The 21,172-nt window shown below is 43.7% G+C and overlaps 1 protein-coding gene and 2 long non-coding RNA genes across 7 annotated transcripts in view; 2 read left to right on the forward strand and 1 right to left on the reverse strand.

Moving 5' to 3' along the window:
• Positions 1-15,075, forward strand: part of dnai3 (dynein axonemal intermediate chain 3) — a 129,750-nt gene extending 114,675 nt beyond the window's left edge. For 3 of the 5 annotated variants that reach the window (XM_030372664.1, XM_030372662.1, XM_030372663.1), the window contains 3 exons: positions 6,398-6,489; positions 7,263-7,385; positions 7,828-8,477. In XM_030372664.1, the coding sequence (XP_030228524.1) occupies positions 6,398-6,489; positions 7,263-7,385; positions 7,828-7,938 (326 nt within the window). In that variant the 3' untranslated portion in view covers positions 7,939-8,477. Of the gene's footprint in view, positions 1-6,397; positions 6,490-7,262; positions 7,386-7,827; positions 8,478-9,546; positions 10,244-14,941 lie in introns of those variants that run through there. The other 2 variants (XR_003978897.1, XR_003978896.1) reach the window with 2 other exon arrangements.
• LOC115555674 (uncharacterized) lies at positions 2,213-3,513 on the forward strand. The gene is made up of 4 exons (XR_003978899.1): positions 2,213-2,697; positions 2,882-2,984; positions 3,088-3,183; positions 3,370-3,513. It is a non-coding gene; the product is annotated as an uncharacterized LOC115555674 (long non-coding RNA).
• A 1,163-nt stretch (positions 15,076-16,238) lies between the features above and the next one.
• On the reverse strand, positions 16,239-20,937 carry LOC115555672 (uncharacterized). The gene is made up of 3 exons (XR_003978898.1): positions 20,659-20,937; positions 18,197-20,519; positions 16,239-17,659 (listed from the first exon to the last, which is right to left on the reverse strand). It is a non-coding gene; the product is annotated as an uncharacterized LOC115555672 (long non-coding RNA).
• Positions 20,938-21,172: the final 235 nt, after the last annotated feature.

Raw genomic sequence — 21,172 nt, forward strand, 5'->3', positions numbered from 1 at the left:
GTGGCAACTATTCAGTTTCTTTCTTCGCGAGGACTGCCCTTCCGTGGGGACGATAAGTTAGTAGGATCACCCCATAATGGGAACTTTTTGGGATGCTTGGAGTTAATTAGTTGATTTGATCCACTACTGTCAGAACATCTCGCCAGATACGGAAACAAGGGCAGGGGAAATAGCAGTTACCTGTCCTCTACAGTTTGTTATGAGTTTATTCAGCTGATGGCTGAGAAGGTTCTGCGTGCCATTGTATAAGAAGTTAAAGATGGCAAGTATTTCTCCATCATTTTTGGACTAAACACCTGATGTCACACATGTTGATCAGCTCGCTTTGATCATTTGCTATGTCCTGAAGAAAAGTGGGGAGTCTGTCGAGAGATTTTTGGAGTTCATACCACTACATGGTCATACTGCAGAGCACATGGAGGAAACACTCAAATCTGAGTTAAAAGAACTGGACATTGATTCGATGGACTGTCGTGGGCAGAGCTACGACAATGCAAGTAATATGGCAGGGAAATATTCTGGACTGTCGGCCAGAATAAAAAATAGAAATCCTAATGCTGACTTCATACCATGTTCTGCACATTCTCTTAATTTAGTTGGTGCATGTGCAGCAGAATGTTGCCTAGAAGCAGTTTCATTTTTTGGCTTCATTCAAAATCTTTCCAACTTTTTCTCAGCTTCAACTTCGCGGTGGGAGATTTTAACAGCCCACCCCTCAAAATGTGGACGAGGTCTGACACTGAAGAGCCTTTCCGGCACAAGGTGGTCTGCGAGAGCTGACGCAACAAAAGCTCTGAGATTTGGCTACAAAGCTATTCAGGATGCTTTGAATGGAATCACAGTTAACCATGGAACCCCCAGAGCTGCTCAATATGAGGCGAGTCAATTAATAACAGTGATGGACACCCTTGAAACTGCAGCTATGACGGTACTGTGGGATGACCTGCTGAGAAGAATCAATTTAACCATCAAAGCATTGCAGCAGGTACAAATTGATGTATGTACTGTTCCTATTCTGTACAGTTCACTCATAGAGTTCATAGTACAGGCCAGAAATGATTTGAATGTCTATGAAGCAGACGCCACAACTCTCACAGCAACAGAGGGATACAAAGCAGATAGCCAAAGAAGACGAGTGAAGAAAGTTATGTTCGGTAAGTCTGCAGGTCCAGAAGTGCAGCGCTCAGGCTGTGAAGCATTCCTGATTGACACACATTATGTCATCTGTGACTGCTTGTCACAAGAATTGAAACGACGCCATCCAATCTTTGTACTCCCAAAGCGAGAGCTGTGTTCGTGTTCTCGGCAGCCAGTCAGTTTCGTTCTCAGTGGGTGCTGGTCTCCGCCAGGGCTGCGCCTTGTCACCAATCCTGTTTGTGATATACATGGACAGGATATCAAGGCGTAGTCGTGGTGGGGAGGGGTTGCAGTTCGGTGGTCTGAGGATCTCATCACTGCTTTTTGCAGATGATGTGGTCCTCATTGGATCATCGGCCTGTGACCTTCAGCACTCACTGGATCGGCTGGCGGCCGAGTGTGAAGCGGCTGGGATGAGGATCAGCACCGCTAAATCTGAGGCCATGACTCTTAGCAGGAAACCGGTGGATTGCTTACTCCGGGTAGGAAATGAGTCCTTAGCCCAAGTGAAGGAGTTCAAGTACCTCGGGGTCTTGTTCGCGAGTGAGGGTACTATGGAGCGTGAGATTGGCCGGAGAATCGGAGCAGCGGGGGCGGTATTGCGTTCGCTTTACCGCACCGTTGTAACGAAAAGAGAGCTGAGCCGCAAGGCAAAGCTCTCGATCTACCGGTCGATCTTCGTTCCTATCCTCACCTATGGTCATGAGGGCTGGGTGATGACCGAAAGGACGAGATCGCGGGTACAAGCGGCCGAGATGAGTTTTCTCAGAAGGGTGGCTGGCGTCTCCCTTAGGGATAGGGTGAGAAGCTCAGCCATCCGTGAGGAACTCGGATTAGAGCCGCTGCTCCTTTACTTAGAAAGGAGACAGTTGAGGTGGTTCGGGCATCTGGTAAGGATGCCCACTGGGCGCCTTCCTTGGGAGGTGTTTCAGGCACGTCCAGTGGGGAGGAGACCTCGGGGAAGACCCAGGACTAGGTGGAGAGATTATATCTCAACACTGGCCTGGGAACGCCTCGGGATCCCCCCGTCAGAGCTGGTCAATGTGGCCCGGGAAAGGGAAGTCTGGGGCCCCCTGCTTGAGCTGCTCCCCCCGCGACCCGACCCCGGATAAGCGGATGACGATGAGGATGAGGGACTAAAACAAAATCAATGGACATTGAACAAATCCGTGCAGCCACAGAAAAACTGAAGAAAATATACCCTCAGGATCTTGAGGACTTTACAGCAGAGTTTTGCCAGTTCATCTCAATGGTGAAAGATGAAGAATCAGTCATGGCCATGTACAAGAAGTTCCTAGAGCTAGGCTTGAGGGATGCTTTCCCTAATGTTGACATTTGCCTTTGGATGTATCTGACATTACCGATTGCAAACTGTTCAGGAGAAAGATCATTTTCTACGTTGAAACGAGTGAAAACATACCAGAGAGCAACAGTAACAGAAAAAAAATGGAATGCCTTTGCTCTGTTGGCAATTGAGAAGGGATTTACAACCTCCCTGGATTTTGAAGACATTATAGAGGACTTTGCCTCATCAAAACTCAGGAGAAAGCATCTGTAAATGTAAGTTTTCCATTTGAAAAATCTAAATCTTAATAAGTAAAGTGAATGCATATAAATTAAATGTATAATATAGGGCTACACTTTCTACTATAATGAAATGAAATATGAGGAACAAACCAAGTATATTCAAATCTCAAACAGCTGTCTTTCAGCTTATATATACATTTTATTATTTCTCCACAAGATCGTGATGATGCTGTCAAGATGTGTTTCAACTGCAATGGAGGCCTGTGGTGCTGGAAGGCTGAAGATTATCCCTGAGTGGAGCATGCTAAATGGTATTCTCAGTAAGTGCTGCTGGTTTTGTTTATTATTATTTATTGTTGGACAGTTTCTAAATGGTCTTGATGAATGTGAAAGTTTCATGTTTGTCTTCTTGTTCCTATAAAGCACACCGTCCAGAAAAAAAAAACTGGCGAAAACTGCTGAACAGTCCAAACCAGAAGCTGAGCTGCTGAGTGTTGAATACCAGAAAATTGAAGATAGGTGATGCTTGTCCATTAAAATAAACATCTTTACCACTACAGCACACTTTCTCTGACTGCAAATTGTATTGGTCTTTGTATATTTGACTACTTATTTAACTATTCAATTTTATCTACACATTTAATTAAGATTTTCTGCAAAATGCAATAACTAACAACATTTATCTTTTTTGCTCTGTTTACATAGCAATGCTGACACAGTGAAACCTATTGGTGATTTACTTGGACTACTGCCTTAACAATGACACTGGCAATGGATAAGATGATAAGATAAGGATAACTTAATAGCTTTTAACACTAGAAACGCCGGGCCATTTTTACTTACTACTAGCGCCACAAGAGGGGTCAAATGACCCCTAAGTCATTTGAATGGGAGGCTGTGCATTTGCACATAATGATCACTAGGTGGCGCCAACGAGCTATTACCGCGCGAGCGCCACATGCGTGTGTGTGTGTCACAAGCCTAGTCCTCAAGATTTTGTCATAAATGTACATATATGAAGTACAAACAGCCTATATTTTCACTAAGGGTTTAAGATTAAATGATGCAAATAAAGTAATTAAATTAATTGAGATATGCCTATATTGTTATTGTGGATATTTTGTCAATATAACTCCATTCCATCATCTTTATAAACCGGCAGATGGCTGAGTGGTTTAGCATCCGCCCTGCGATACGGGTTACCCGAGTTCGTGTCCTGGGTACGTAATTCAAATCTTGCCTTTGGCTTATTTTTTGTAATTTCGTTTATATCAGAGAAATTAGGCTTAACAATTTACTTTTTATGTAATAAATATGTCTTGAGACTGTTGAGAATGTTGAGACTGCTGTCCCGAAAGACATTTATTTTTCATCCAGTTCCTAGTTCATTCAAAGTCAGCAGTATTTTTTTGTTTTCTTTTTTTACTGACTTGGGAATGTCAATGTACTCTATACTCTAATACACTCTAATACACTTAAAACCCAAGTCACTTGGTTATTTGCAGTGTTGGGCAGTAACGCATTACAAAAGTAATGCATTACGGTAATGCATAGAGCTGGGACGACTAGTCTAAAAAAATCGTCGCCATGAATAATTTGTGTCGACACGTCGCCCTCCCCCCCGCACTTATTTTTGTTGAAGCCCCGTTCTAAACAGCCTACTAGAAGAACACTCACTCCAGTCCAGTGGTCACACAAATTATCAAATATATTAAAGAATAACAAATCATTACGCTTGGATGAATGAAATAGTATTTTTTTGTCATCACGTCATAATACGTCACCATCAAGCGTCCGCTTAGTAGAACAACACAGACAACACAGTTGACACGTTACTGACTTTGTTGCTTATTTGGAGCAGCACATTTTTATATTTCTGCGTGTGAGCTAAAACCCCAATTTACCCTCCCGGACCCTGCACCCTGCACTGGTGGTTTATTGGGTTTCCTTCTGTTGTAAATGCGACGGCTCCGCGACGGCTTCTTTGTATATTCTAAATTCACTGACCATAGTATTTTTTCTCAACAGAAGTGGTCAGTGGTCACTGGTCAGTGGTGAGTTTCTTGGCTGCCTGCCGCGAAACTCACCTGAATGGAATTTATGTGGCTGCAATTTCCCATGCAGTGTCTTTGTCATTGTGACAAAGGCTTATCAGTAACATTAATATTAACATTAACTTTACCATGAGTTTTTGCAAGGTATATTTGGGTTATAGGGATATTGTAAGACATATTTATTACATAAAAAGTACATTGTTAGGCCTAATTTCTCTGATATAAAGGAAATTACAAAAATAAGCCAACGGCAAGGATTAAATGACGTAGGCTATCCAGGACGCGAACTCAGGTCTCCCGTATTGCAGGGCAGATGCTAAACCGCTCAGCCAACTGCTGGTTCACAAATTTAGTGTAATGCATGGATTTTGATCTCTCAGCCACACCCACAGTGTATTGTCTATGCTAGGGTACTTATCTATTCATTCAACAATAATGTAACAATTTGCATTTGATAGTAGCAAATGATATATTGCAACAGTGTGTCCACTCATTTATATACCCTTCTATATTTTTACGTCCTTTTATTTATTTATTTTTTAATTATATTAATAAAATAAAAAATATATAAACTTTGATTTATAATTTTTTTCATGTCACGCAATCGACCCGCACTACTCTCGCGGTATAATAAAAATCAAAAAATAGTCTGATAGACTTTAATATACAACACATGACTTATTTTGGCGTACAAATAACCAACTTGTAACCAAAGACTACGCTATGTAAAATGTGAATTAACTTTTATTAGTAACTTTGGTAAGTTTCAGGGTTAGGGTTAGGGTCAGGTTAGGTTATCGATGGAGGGGGGCCCAAAAAATACAGTCTGCCTAGTGTAGTCCATTTATTTAATCCGACTCTGGTTATGGTCCAAGTAGAGTTAATATAATTCTAAAGATACTATGTTACACTGTATTCTGCACACCATTCTGGAACTTGTTCGTCATTGTTGTGTCTGGCTCTGTGAGTGTGCGTGCATGCTATGCCTAGGCTGGATCGCAATCACGTCAAGACAAATCTGATTGGCCAATCAGCTAACCTAGCCAGTCTCATTTGTGTTTAATTGGTTGTGTTCCCACAAAGCTCTTGCCTTTTGTCACATGCACAGAGCTTAGTGTGAATTTGTTTGAAATGAAATTACTTTTTTTGTTGTACATATGTATATTTAATGAACAATACACACAATGAAGCAACTTGAAGAAATGTTTTAAGAGTCCATCTTTTTCTCTCCCTCACTCACTCACACATTCAAACACGTTATGTATTTTTCACTGATCAAAGCACTCCAATACAAAAATGTAACTTTATAACAAAGTACTTATTCACTCTTACTCAAGTAGATTTTCCAATTGGAATATTTACTTTAACTCAAGTAGATTTTGAAGGAAATAATTTTATTTTTACTTGAGTGTAGATTTTCAGTACTCTACCCACCACTGTATTTTAGTTAAGTTGGGTGACTCTTTTAATAAAGCTGCCTAAAAATCTATTATGCCTTCAAGGATGAGAGTAGATAATATCCACCGCGAATAAGAGGTCCACCGTGGGGTACTACATTGCATTGTTTCTTCTTCTCTTGTTTTGTGTTGGTTAATTTAATTCATAAAATTCATAAAAAATTCATAATAACTTCAAACATATTCAAACGTAATGTGCCCCATCCCTTTATGTGCTTGCAGCCAAGCTGCATTTCCTGGCTCTGTCTGATGACCTTGGGACCCTCCATGTGGTTCAGATCCCATGGACCCTCTATAACCCCAGCAGCAATGAGGCAAGACACTCCCCACACATAACCCAGGAGATGGAGGCGGTTCAGGGGGAATATAATCATTATGCTGGTTTATGATGAAGATATAAAAAGTCCAGTCTGCCATATTGTTTACATCATTGTAATACAGTGGATTGCTTTATGTTTCAAAGTTTAGTGTCAATTGTTTTGATGGCAATTTGCATAAACATGCTATAGACCAGGCTTGAGTCACTGGCGGCCCGCACCCTCACTCAGTGAGGCCCACAGATAATAAAAAAAATAGTTTTTATACAGAAAACTTGATCAAGTAAGCCGTACCTTTTATCCATCCATGACTGCACCCCACACACAAATTTAATCACCAGCCGCCACTGAGACAGACATGTATATACACATATTTTATTCATATTTGTTATTATTTTGTAGCTTCTCTCATATCCAATTATTTGAAGTGCGCGGTCAGGTGGCCCTCTGATGGTGATGATGAAAAATTGTGCCCTCTTAATCATGAAAGTGGCCCATCCCTGCTATAGACATTTGAATGATTTTGCATTTTAGTGGCACTAGGCCTTTTTCAGCTGTTCTGTCATCTGTAATTTTGCAATATACTTTAAACTGTAAAATTGTATTTCTGTTTGATGCTGAAGCAAAAAATAGACAAGCATGGGCAAGCATATCTTTGATCATGTTGTTCCACCACTTTCAAACCTGAACTTCCACACCATTCCAATAGGAAATCTTTGAGTGCTGTCTTGACCTTATTTGGGTTTTTTCACAAATATGTCTCGTTGCAGAAACTAAAAATTGGGAAGTACTTAGAGAAGGAGGTAGAGAGACTGCTTTACTTCATGAAGAGGATGGAGATGCGAGGGCAGGAGAAGAACAGCATGGAGGCCGAAGAACAAAGGAAGAAAATGGTGAGTCTGACTGATGGTAAAATATAGTTTAGTGGTAGTTTAATATCAACAATCCATTTTTCGAAACACAATTGAAGACAACATGTTACACGAGAGAGGTAAGTAAGGTGAGTGTAAAGTGAGTTATGGAGACGCGAAGAGAGGCGAAGAGAATGTAGTCATGATAATAGTTAGGTTTGTGAGCGGGAGAGGCTGGGCTGTGTGTGTGAATGTATGTATGTATGTATGTATGTATGTATGTATGTATGCATGTATGTATGTATGTATGTACACGCACGCATTCAAACACGTACGTACGTACGTACGTACGTACGTGTTTGCATGCGTGCGTGTGTAAAATGGACACCTGGCCATTACTATGGACACTTAAATGACACTATAAGAGAGATACACGTGTAGCCAATGGCTCCTGATGATCTTTAACTGAGAGTTGTGTTCCCAGGAGCCAATGGTGGGGGAGAGGACCATGGAGGTGAAGGAGGAGGAGGACAGGAAGGAATACGGCCGCTACCTGGCACAGGTTAAGGTGGTCCTGAAGGAACTGAGAATGTAGCGGCAGCACACTGGGCGTGTGACATTAAGAAATACACCGCCAGATGCAAGACATATTTACATTTAGGTTTTATTTTTAAATTAGGCATTTTTATACCCCGAGTTTGTGATGACTATGATGATTATTTTGAGTAAATCGTCTGATGCACTGCTTTGCATGAAAAGAATCTGGGGCACGCCGACTTTTCATCTCCACAAAGTATATATATTCTAAATTTCTCGTTACTCCCTAATGCCTTCTTCTCTGCCGGAACTGGACCATTTGAGCCGGCCGGCCAATCAGAGAACGGCATGCTTGACACAGCCGTGCGGCCCCTTCATCATAAATGGCGGCCCCATAACATCTCGGCCCACCTTCAAGCATCAATAATTTTCTATGGCCATCCGACAGCCAAATTTGAGAAAAGTCAGTATTTATGCCAGAGATATGGGTCTCTATATCACAGTCATGGTTACCCTCAACTTTCACATCGATCTACATTGTCTTATTCAGATTTCAAAAAAATTTGCTTGGTTTGAAATAAAACACATCTACCTGTATTTCATTTTTTGGATTATTTGTTTGCAAAAGTTTAAATGAAGCAATGACAGTAGTATATCATCCACCCCTGTATGGACGATTTTTAAAATAAATCGCATCCGGTGGCCTGTAGGGGGCGCAGGGAGGCGGGTGTATAGACTGTACTATGTAGCACCATGGTTGAATGGAACGCCCTTCCATATCATATTTCAAAATCCAGAACAATGCTATCGTCAAAAACAAGTTAAGCGACACCTCCTGGCTGTTTGCAATGAATCCTAGTATGTATTACTATATTTTAGGAAAGGCAAGGCAACTTTATATATATATATATATATATATATATATAGCACTTTTCATGCACACACAGTAGACTAGTAGTACTAGTAGTGCTTCACATACAAACATTGTCATACACTAAAATTAATTACTAGAAAAGAACACATGCAGAAATTTGGTAAAATAGATAGAACGTAAAAGCTAAAGCTAAAAAGCATTTTAGAAAGAAGTAGATAATAAAAGGTTAAGTTAAAAAGGCTTTTATTTAAAGAAAGTGCAATGTACTAAAGATTTAGCAGAAACCTAAAGTAAACATAAAAGTCTTCAGCCTTGTTTTAAAAGTGGTCCGAGTTGGAGTCAAGTCTTAAATCCTCAGGGAGTTTATTCCAGCTATTTGTTGTATAATAACTAAATCCTGCTTTCCCCATGTTTCCCAATTAACAGATTGGTCTAAGAAGATCTTAGTGGTCTAGAAGGCTTATGTAGTGGAATCATATCAGTTAAATATAAAAAAAAAAAAAAAGAAGCCATAACCATGTCGGGATTTATAGGTTACGAGCATGATTTTAAATCTTGTTGAAATGTGGAATCTTGTCTTGATATATGTTATGTGTAGACCCAGGAAGAGTAGTTGGTGTCTTCTGCATCAACTAATGGGGATCCATATAAAATCGGTAAATCCATATAAATCTGTTTGTCTGTCTGTCTGTCTGTCTGTCTGTCTGTCTGTCTGTCTGTCTGTGTGTCTGTCTGTCTGTCTGTCTGTCTGTTACGCCTCGTCCCGCTAAACGGTCCAACACCCACCTCTAGCGGTGGCAGGGCGTAACGGATTCCTCTTCCCGCAACCCACCTGTCGGCAATCCGCAATCTACGTTCCCTATTTCAGTCTGGGATCCCCTGTCTGCCGGCGCCAGTTCGTCATACACTTCCAGCAAGTTCGTATCGCCTACCCGCTCAATTACCAAGTCCTGCTCGAATACCCTGTCCCTCTATTAATCCCTTTGCCCCTTCTCTAGTTCTGTCTGTTTTCATGGCACACTGCACATGTATGGCAGGACTGGGAGAGGTGTGCTCCCACGCAGCAGCACTAATGTTCTCACTCCTGGCTGCTGATGAGCGCAGAAAGGGACAGGCATGCACAGACAATAAATGTGCATGGGAAGACCCAGGCAAGAAACTTGTGAAGTATGATGAGCTATCAAACATATTCCAAAAGGAGAAGGCTAAAAAACATGACGACCACCATCAAATGAAACCATCCGCTGATGAGCTCAAGCAGTTTTTTGAACAGCTCCACAGCAGTGAAAACCAGGAGGCCATCCCAAAGATTGCAATTTTGTCAGTTGTTGAAGGCCATTCCGTCAGATACATTCCCAAGACTGTACATTTGGATTTGCCACCACCTCTCCCTACTCTGTACTCAAGCGCCTGTCTTGAAATGGATTTGCCCTCACTGCTGGAGGAGGCTGCTAGGATTTTTGAGGAGCTTCATCTCACTCCGGAGCAGGTAAGATATTGAAAATAACAGAAAAGCTCCACTTTTACCTCATCATACTAACGTAATGATTATAATAATTACCATTCAAACCCTTTTGATGATTCGATTCTTTTTGGAGTGTTTGGTAGTTGAGGAAAAGACAAGAGAGCAGAGAAAGTCCAGGGTGTGGTTTGATCAGAGAGCAGGAAGAGTTACTGCATCAGTATTTCGTGAGGCAGCCAGGACAAAGAACTCTTGATCTCTGATAAAGAGAATTTACTATCCCCAGTCTTCACACTTTTCAACAGAAGCAACCAGGTATACATTTTAGAAAGCAAGAAATTAATCTGGTGGCCGGGTTTGCCACGGAGCCCGGTCGGGCACAGCCCGACCAAACTACGTGGCACCCCCCCTCTCTTCATCCCATGGGCCCACCACCTGTGGGAAGACCCGTTGGGGTCGGGTGCGCAGCCACATGGGTGGCAGCGAAGGTCAGGGGTCTCGACGGACCAGACCCGGGCGGCAGAAGCTGGCTCTGGGGACGTGGAACGTCACCTCGCTGTGGGGAAAGGAACCGGAGCTTGTGAGGGAGGTGGAGCGCTATCAGTTAGATCTGGTGGGGCTTACCTCCACGCACAGTCTCAGCTCTGGTACCGTACTCCTGGATAAGGGTTGGACTCTATTCTTCTCCGGAGTTGCAGAGGGCGTGAGGCGCCGGGCGGGTGTGGGGATACTCATAAATACCCGGCTGAGCGCCGCGGTGTTGGAGTTTACCCCGGTAGACGAGAGGGTCGCCTCCCTGCGCCTAAGGGTTGTAGGGGGGAAAACTCAGACTGTTGTTTGTGCGCATGCACCAAACAGCAGCTCAGAGTACTCAGCCTTCTTGGAGACCCTGACTGGAGTCCTGTATGGGGCTCCAGTAGGGGACTCCGTAGTTCTGCTGGGTGACTTCAACGCCCACGTGGGCAACGATGGAGACACCTGGAGAGGCGTGGTGGGTAGGAATGGCCTCCCTGATCTAAACCCGAGCGGTCGTTTGTTATTGGACTTCTGTGCTAGTCATGGATTATCCATAACAAACACCATGTTCGAACATAAGGGTGCTCATAAGTGTACCTGGTACCAGAGTACCCTAGGCCGAAGATCAATGATCGATTTTGTGATCGTGTCATCTGATCTGAGGCCGCAAGTTTTGGACACTCGGGTAAAGAGAGGGGCGGAACTGTCAACCGACCACCATCTGGTTGTGAGTTGGATCAGGGAATGGGGGAAATTTCCGGATAGACCTGGTAAGCCCAAACGAGTAGTGCGGGTGAACTGGGAACGTCTGGAGGAGGCCCCCGTCCTAGGTATCTTCAACTCACACCTCCGGCAGAGTTTTTCTGGCATTCCTGTGGAGTTTGGGGGCATTGAGCCGGAGTGGGCGGTGTTCAAAGCCTCCATTGCTGAAGCTGCGGTGGCTAGCTGTGGCCTCAGGGTCTTAGGCTCCTCAAGGGGCCGTAACCCTCGGACACCGTGGTGGACACCGGTGGTCAGGGAAGCCGTCCGATTGAAGAAGGAGGCCTTCCGGGATATGATATCCTGGAGGACTCCTGACTCGGTTGCAGGGTAACGACAGGCCCGAAGGGCTGCAGCTGCTGCCGTGTCGGAGGCTAAGCAGCGGGTGTGGGAGAAGTTCGGAGAGGCCATGGAGAAGGACTTTCGGTCGGCACCAAAGTGTTTCTGGAAGACTATCCGGCACCTCAGGAGGGGGAAACGGGGAACCATCCAAGCTGTGTACAGCAGTGGCGGCTGGTGGTTTTTAAAGTGAGGGAGGAAGGACTGCGCGCTTGGTTGCCATTGGCCTGCTTGCACTGTTGGTGTATGGTGGCATAAGAATGTGAGACTCAAGTTGTTTCAGGGTGTTTTGGTGAACTACAAAATAGCAGGGAGGGAGTTATGTGAACAAAATGTATACAAAGCCACCAGTGGCATCATTGTAATTTGAGAAGGAAAGGATGCAAAGCATATTAGTCAAATCAGGCCTACTATTGATTTGTAAAAGTAAATAAAAAAATCTGGGCCTATTATTGGGCCTATTTTTGCCCTCACTGACTGAAGTTATTTAGCTATGTTTATTTTCAGTTACAATTGCTTGTAATGCTACCAGTAAGTCATGCGTACCTAGCAAACCATGTAGCACTCACAACACTGACGTTGCCATTACTTCTGATGACCTTGATTTTGGGAAGTGGTCTACCTCTTTCTGAATGAATGGAATGGTTTTTGTAATAAGACGTTAACAATGTCCTCCGTTTCCAATGTTTCCATTGTGCATTTAGGATCTCGATATCGCAGATTTCACTTGCTCTGCGTCTCTCAGACCGAGCACCGCGGCAATGCAGACCGGGTTTGTTATCGACAGCGTTGCCAGATTGGGCAGATTTCCCGCCCAATGATAAATTTTCCAGCCTAACATGGTTAAAAGTAGCCCAATTGGGTGGGAAATCGGACCAATCTGGCAACACTGCTCAACATCCAGGGATCCTGCTTATTGGTTCATAGCGCAGACGGATAGATTTTTGCGCGAATCAGACCCCTTAAGGTCCCACCCACTCAGAGGAGGATTTTCCTCCTCTCTCCCATTGAAACCCATGTTATCCACCGGCCGCCAGTACTTTCGGGAAAATGAATGGGAGTGAACGGCGGCGGAGGGAGGACGTTCCTCCCTGAAGTAATTGTCAATAGGCGATAGGGGGTGCTAATGTCCCTTTACCCAGGGAAATGAACATTATATATTCAAAGGCAATAAAGTAGTTATATTTAAGGGCATTCATTCATTACAATAGTCGGGGCAATCTAATTTTTTTATTCTCAACAATGTTAGGGAGGATCTTCCTCCCTCTCCTCAATGGAGAAGCCTCCACTGGTGTACAGTAAGGATGGGACTCTGTTGACCTCAACTGAGGAGGTCGTCGGACGTTGGAAGGAACACTTTGAGGAACTCCTGAATCCGAATAACACGCCCTCTATGTTGGAGGCAGAGCTCGAGGTTGATGGTGTTTCGTCGTCAATTTCCCTGGTCACTGAGGTAGTCAAACATCTCCGCAGTGGCAAAGCCCCAGGGATTGATGAGATCCAGCCAGAAATGCTAAAGGCTCTGGGTGTTGAGGGGCTGTCATGGTTGACACGCCTATTTAACATCGCGTGGGAGTCGGGTACAGTGCCAAAGGAGTGGCAAACCGGGGTGGTGGTTCCCCTGTTCAAAAAGGGGGACCAGAGAGCGTGTGCCAATTACCGGGGTATCACACTTCTCAGCCTCCCTGGTAAAGTCTACTCCAAGGTGCTGGAAAGGAGGGTTCGGCCGATCGTCGAACCTCAGATTGAAGAGGAACAATGCGGTTTTCGCCCCGGACGTGGAACTACAGACCAGCTCTTCACTCTCGCAAGGATCCTGGAGGGGGCCTGGGAGTATGCCCATCCGGTCTACATGTGTTTTGTGGATCTGGAGAAGGCGTATGACCGGGTCCCCCGGGAGAAACTGTGGGAGGTGCTGCGGGAGTATGGGGTAAGGGGGTCTATCCTCAGGGCCATCCAATCTCTGTACTCCCAAAGCGAGAGCTGTTTCACGTCCTCGGCAGCCAGTCAGTTTCGTTCTCAGTGGGTGCTGGTCTCCGCCAGGGCTGCGCCTTGTCACCAATCCTGTTTGTGATATACATGGACAGGATATCGAGGCGTAGTCGTGGTGGGGAGGGGTTGCAGTTCGGTGGTCTGAGGATCTCGTCACTGCTTTTTGCAGATGATGTGGTCCTCATTGGATCATCGGCCTGTGACCTTCAGCACTCACTGGATCGGCTGGCGGCCAAGTGTGAAGCGGCTGGGATGAGGATCAGCACCGCTAAATCTGAGGCCATGACTCTTAGCAGGAAACCGATGAATTGCTTACTCCGGGTAGGAAATGAGTCCTTAGCCCAAGTGAAGGAGTTCAAGTACCTCGGGGTCTTGTTCGCAAGTGAGGGTCTATGGAGCGTGAGATTGGCCGGAGAATCGGAGCAGCGGGGGCGGTATTGCGTTCGCTTTACCGCACCGTTGTAACGAAAAGAGAGCTGAGCCGCAAGGCAAAGCTCTCGATCTACCGGTCGATCTTCGTTCCTATCCTCACCTATGGTCATGAGGGCTGGGTGATGACCGAAAGGACGAGATCGCGGGTACAAGCGGCCGAGATGAGTTTTCTCAGAAGGGTGGCTGGCGCCTCCCTTAGGGATAGGGTGAGAAGCTCAGCCATCCATGAGGAACTCGGATTAGAGCCGCTGCTCCTTTACTTAGAAAGGAGTCAGCTGAGGTGGTTCGGGCATCTGGTAAGGATGCCCACTGGGCGCCTTCCTTGGGAGGTGTTTCAGGCACGTCCAGTGGGGAGGAGACCTCGGGGAAGACCCAGGACTAGGTGGAGAGATTATATCTCAACACTGGCCTGGGAACGCCTCGGGATCCCCCCGTCAGAGCTGGTCAATGTGGCCCGGGAAAGGGAAGTCTGGGGCCCCCTGCTTGAGCTGCTCCCCCCGCGACCCGACCCCGGATAAGCGGACGAAAATGAGATGAGATGAAGAAATTAATCAGGCCTTTTTCTCGGAATTCCATCATGGTTATACTCCAGGAATGATCTTGTATATAACAGTGTATTGGACAATGTAGACTAGTTGGTTTATCATAAAGTTCAAAATATCCTTACTGTCTTTCATGTTTTCACAGATGGGGTCTGCAAAATGAGGAAACTGCCAGGGAGTCATACCTGAAGACCATGCAAGATCTCCATTTGAACTTCAGCATTACAACATCAGGGCTCATTATCAACCCGGGCCTACCATAGGTAGGAGCATCACCAGGGGCCGGTTGCACCAACTGGGCGTAAGCCTGGTCGTAACTACGCCTGGTCGTAACTTGGCGTTCTAAGTCCAACCTAACCGTTACGCCGGTTGCACCAACTGGGCTTAGCGTTCTTTTCACTAAGACCAGGCGTAAATCCTACGCCTGGTCAGGGGCAGGCGTAGAGTTGAAATTCCAGGCTGTTTCTATAGCAATTACATCCAATCCAATGCAACTGCTCAGTACGCTTCACTAAACTGCATTTCAAAGCACAGCCGGCGATATGATCAGTGTTCACAGATCGACTGCCTGTCGGGAAGATATCGCTGGCCGATTAGTCCGTTCTCAACTTATAATCAGTTGCGAATGTTGTTTTAACTATGTTTATATGTTTTATATAGGCCGACAAATTAAACAAATCTCTCATACAGTCTCAAAACAACTCAATTTAGCTCCGTGTCATTTGATGATGTTCAATGCATTGCTTCTGTCAAAAAGAACCATTCCCGTCTAAATGCCTGCTCGTCGTAAACCAGACATTACAAATACATATTTTAATTATATTCATTTGCAGTGTTTTATTGTTAGGCATTAACACAATTGATGAATGACAATGAGTGAACGAATTAATTATTTATTTCGATGTCCAACAGCCTGTCAAGTAAAATAGTAAACAGCTGTTGTCACGAGGTATCCTAGCAACGCGGTGATATGCGCATTCCATGGAACATTCACATGGCCGCGCATGGCTAAGACCGGGCGTAGTTAAGACCAGGCGTAAGTCCCGTTGGTGCAACCGGCGTTAGTTCCATTCTAACGCCAGGTCGTAACTAAGACCTACTTAGCAGTTACGACCAGGCTTAGTTACGCCCAGTTGGTGCAACCGGCCCCAGATGGTGTGGTGACCTGTGATTGTCATGGGACTGGTGTGCTTGAAATAAAGTGCCCTTTAAATTCAAATGGCTGCGCTCTCAGGGATTGTGTCAGCGACCCACGTTTCTGCCTTACCATGACTGCAGAAGGTATTCTTGCACATCTGAGCAATGCAAACGAAAGAAGTTCCACAAGTCATGTCTGAAGCTGAGCAGGGTGCCAAAGAGTTGGAAATGTGTAGAATGTAAAAAACAAACAAAAAGGAAATGAGTTTGGTATCCAGAAACATTTTTTTATTTTTGATTTATTCAATTGAATTAAATTCTTTTTTTAACCATTGTGTTTGTAGTAATGTGGCAAATAGATGCGATCCATACATAAATGAAGAATAAAAATATATATACCTACGTATAGTAGTTGGTCTATGTAGTTCAGAGTCAGAGAAAACAATTGTACCACGTCTCTACTCTGTAGGGATGACTGATGGGCTAATATTACACAGAGCACAGCAAACTGTCACCATTTTGTCGATGGAGGTAGGCTGTCCATGCGAAGCGGCTTGGCAGAGTGTCAGAGGGATGGTGGTCTGAAGAATAGTGTACTTATTCCTCACCAGGCCAATGACTCTCTCCACATGGATCCTGACAGCTGCCAGTCCCCTTGTTGCCTCTAGCTCCAGTGGATGCAGCTGTGTCTTGCCTTTGGTAAATGCCGGTATTTTCAGCTGAGCACAATACAGACCCATTGTATCTTTAACATTAAAACCTCTATCAGCTAGAATGACATCTCCTGGTGACAAATTATCAAGATATCCACAATTTTCTGTTATGTGCTTGTCGCTTGTGCGACCCCCCAACCTTTTGACACATAGGATATAACACCTTGAGGTGTAATTGAGATCAGAAATTTTGCGGTGTTGTGGTGCTTATATTGTGAGTATGTCTGTGCACGGCATCTCAGGTCCTTTAGCTTTTCTATGAATATTTCAAAACGATCAATTATGGAGGTGCAGTTTTTAAAGTTATTGCGAAAACACATTGGGAGACTAATTTGAATTTGTTCTTTAGGTGGCCATACGATAAGTTCTGATAATCTGAAAAACAATACATCTAATGTGCTGTTAAACACTCTGACAGCAGTTGACTTAGAAAATCCCAAAAAAAAAGCTAAAAAGTGAAGCGGCACATTAAGCCTCAGCCTCATTAATGTTAGGATCAAACAATGGAATGGGGTGATTGATTGTCCAACTTTTATAAACTTCTGAACAAAATTAAACAAAATTATTAATTTGGCGAAGGTTGGAAGACCTGTTAGATCCTGCAACATGGTGTCATTGTCCCTGAATGCCTCTTCATTCAAGGACCGCTCCTCTAACCTGGCCCTTAACTCACTGACCTCTGCTCGGAGCCGTGCACACTCACTTTCCAATGCAAATGTTGTAGCCTGGGCAGGATGGATTCACGCATGGTTCTACAATGCCAGGGCCTGTGTCTCTTGAATAACTGTGGTCAGTGTTGTGGTCAGTAGTGACTTCATGCTCCTCCATGTCAGCAACATCGGTGGTTGAAGGGTCAGCAAGACATCTGCTGTTCTCGCGGATCTTGCGCTTCCTCTGCTGAGTCTTCAGAAACTTTTGGAAGACGTAATTTTGCTTTTCCCTCTCCCTCACAGAGGTATATGCAAACAGGCTGGGCACAAAAGCAGGGCTCAAGTGGTTGTCCCGTTTTGCTCCTACAAAGCCAGAGCATAGTAAAACAAAGATTATATGCGGAACACATGGTCCAACCTCAGTAAATACATCTCTCGCAGACTATACGAATGTAGGTTATAATATGGGAAAAGGGGCAATAATCAGTTCCTTTTGACTGCTATGGAATAGTACTAAGCAAATCACAGCTGTAAATCTAATCATGAAGTTTGCATGGGCTAAACAGTGACAGTGATTTCATCCTACTTCAGGAAATGTGTTTTTGTGAAATAATAGAGTGCTATGCATTTATTGCATTGCATGTCTTGTCATATTTGTTGTCTTGTCTATGTTGCTGCTATGACAATGTAATTTACCTCTGGAATGAATCAAGTAATTAGCTATCTATCTAATACAACGCAAACGCATTAGTGCTACAGAGGCTGAAAGACATGTTTACAAAACACGTGAAACTCAGGAACTTCTTACAAAATCAAGTTTTGTAAGTGTTCTCCTGGTTCTCCAGACATATTATAGCTCTTCTTAGCCCCAGCTGCTACTAAGTTGAAGCGAAATCTTACCTGACACAAAGTGCTCTGAGCACAGCAAGCTGTGAGATGTGGGCGCCCAATGATCTCGTCTTATTGCAGCTAACCACTTATCTCTTCTTGATTTTTCGGTTGGTAACTAATAAAAAATCAAGCCGGGGTTCCTCGTACGGCTGTTGTTACAGCCCACTGCACAACAAATTGCCGGCATGACTGTCGTTTGATTGTGGTCGCAGGTGTTGCTGTTGTTGTTGACTGAGTTACCACTGAAATCAGTGGGTCAGTGGGTGGGATCGGTCATCAAGATCGCGGCCAAAGCTACAGTGACGTCACGTGAACCGTATGAATAGCTGTTTTGACAAAGTAGGTTTTGCTGGTATTTCATGGTCCTGCTACTACCATGCTGAACGGTTTTTGAAGCCTAGGGTCAAACATATCGTGTACGTCCACATCCAGTTTACCACCCTGCTTGCATCCCCTCTGATGGGATGGATACTTGGTGAAAAAAAAAAAAAAAAAAACATGAAGCATTCAACATTTAACATGCATTTATCTTTATTAACACATTAATATACAAATCATCATTACAAAAGAGACCGATGACACCAACATATAATGCATACAAATAATAAACCAATAAAAAACAAACAATGAACCAAAACATAATCTGTACAAAACTCGTACCACTTCTTTATCATTACTGGTGATAGCCTTATAGCTAATATCCATATGTAAGTGTGGCGTTATCATGAAGGACCCTAAGTATGTTGCAAACCACGCACGGACGTTTAACTATCACAGCGTTTCTAAGCGGTAACCTCTTGTTATCTTGAAACATCTACCATCTAGATAATTTGCATGGGTGGACTTTTCCGTACGTATACCATTCTTTGTGTCCTGCAGATAATAATTGCTTTGTAATACCTCGTCACTAAAACGTCCATCTTGCTCCAGCACTTCTCTCACTGTTTGACCTTTGTAGCCATACACTGTAACCTCATCCGCTAACTTTCTCAGCCCCAAATTGTTCATAACCATAGTAAGAATGTTAGTATCGCCAGTTGTTTTCACGTCAAATATTGCCATCTCTCCACGATATTCCTTTTTGTCCTTACTGCTTGTGGTGGTTGTCTGGTTCCTTCCTGCACTGATGTAGGGCTACCTAATTACGAGGGTTTCAGTGCCAATCTCGGTCATTTTGTGATATCGAAAATGCATACTAATAGCTCTTTTATGAGATGTTAAAATAACAAGATCTTTGCCTTGGTTTTTGGAAGCCTTTTCTTTAAACCTATCGCATGTCTGAAGTAATTCGTACATAGTCCCCGCCTTATTGCATACAACATCATAGGCCTTCCCGAACCCGCAGGAAAATGTATGGCAGTGCAGCTCTTTGGCCTACGGAAGAAACATAATGTGATGGAAGAAACGTCTGAATGCAATAACATTTTCAAAATAACTTCCGCAGGAATGAAGAGAGTATTCACCAGACCAGTGAGGCCTGTAAAATTAGATACTTTGTGCCAAAACAATGGCATTGTATGAAAATAGTTAACTTACAGTTAAAAATAAATGTGTGCAGGCTGCTGATTATTATATTCTTGTTAAGCATAGTCTTTATCTTGTGTCATGCGGTAGGCCTACCTTTTCCTTCGGTTCATCATATATTACCTTTTTCACATCCATTAGGCCTATCCCATGAGGCTGTGCCCCTCTGGTATGAGAGACAGCCAGATTTAGAGGCAGACCGTAGTTGATTCCTTAATAAATAGGCTACGCAAACAACTGCAAATGTACACTATGTACGGTCAACAAATACAATATTTTGTGAATGTGTTATTCTTATTTGAGTACATGTAAATCAATGTCACGCACACACACACACACACACACACACACACACACACACACACACACACACACACACACACACACACACACACACACACACACACACACACACACACACACACACACACACAATAGATTCCATATCGCATCTTTGAAATATTCAAGGACTATTAATCTTGTACTCTATTCCTTACCCCCCTAAATACGCCGCTTGTCATGATCATTGCACCTAACAACATAAACTGTAGTCATAGCCTACATTACATAAGAATGGAAAGTTAAGGCACAGCGGGGTGCGCATTGCTCTTGTATATATTATTCACAGCCATAGTTGTTGCCCCCAAAGAAACCCATCCGGTTTTCTATGTAGTGATAGTGATGAGACACAAAGAATAGACATGTATTCTTTATACATGTTTTAATAGCTTACAACTGCTGGCCCCAGTCCCACGTTGTTCAGACCACCAGCAGCTGCGCTTATTCCGAGACCCCGCATCAGACAGACCTACCACATAACAGAAATTCGTTTTAGCCGTTTTTTCTACACACTTAAACTACTACTAATGATAATAGTGGGATAGCAATGCTAAACATGGTAATAATAATAGAGTGATAGAGTAAAACGCTGTGAAATAAAAACATACATGATCGTAGCGCCGGTTGGATGTTTCACGGCCTCATCGACATCTCCGATTATCACTATTGAGATACTATTCATCAGTCAGATATAGACAACAGATGCACATTGTCATAGTCATGATATCCGAAATATAGCAACGGTCAAAGTAAGCGTATTTACAGCTTGATTCTGCATCTCTATTTACAGCTCATTAGTCCACGTCAATGTTTACTGTTGCTATGGCAACAAGAGACTACTAACGTTAACAGCTGTTAGCTAGCTTAGCCAAATCATCTGAACAATAATAACCCATAATATCACAATTCGGCCTATTTAAACAAAATCAACCGCAACTACCAACAGTCACAGCCCTTCAACTCTGGGCTAATATGTTGTCGCAAGTATGCGGTTAATTAGGTCACATCACATTCAATGTAAAAACGTTTTCTACTTTGTTTTGGACATGTCTCAAAATGTAGCCTAGCTAGCCCCAGGCTAACGTTACTTAGCATATATGCCTCCACTCGCTCGTCTCCTGG

The sequence above is a fragment of the Gadus morhua genome, chromosome 12 (genome assembly GCF_902167405.1).
Source record: "Gadus morhua chromosome 12, gadMor3.0, whole genome shotgun sequence".
NCBI lineage: Eukaryota > Metazoa > Chordata > Actinopteri > Gadiformes > Gadidae > Gadus > Gadus morhua.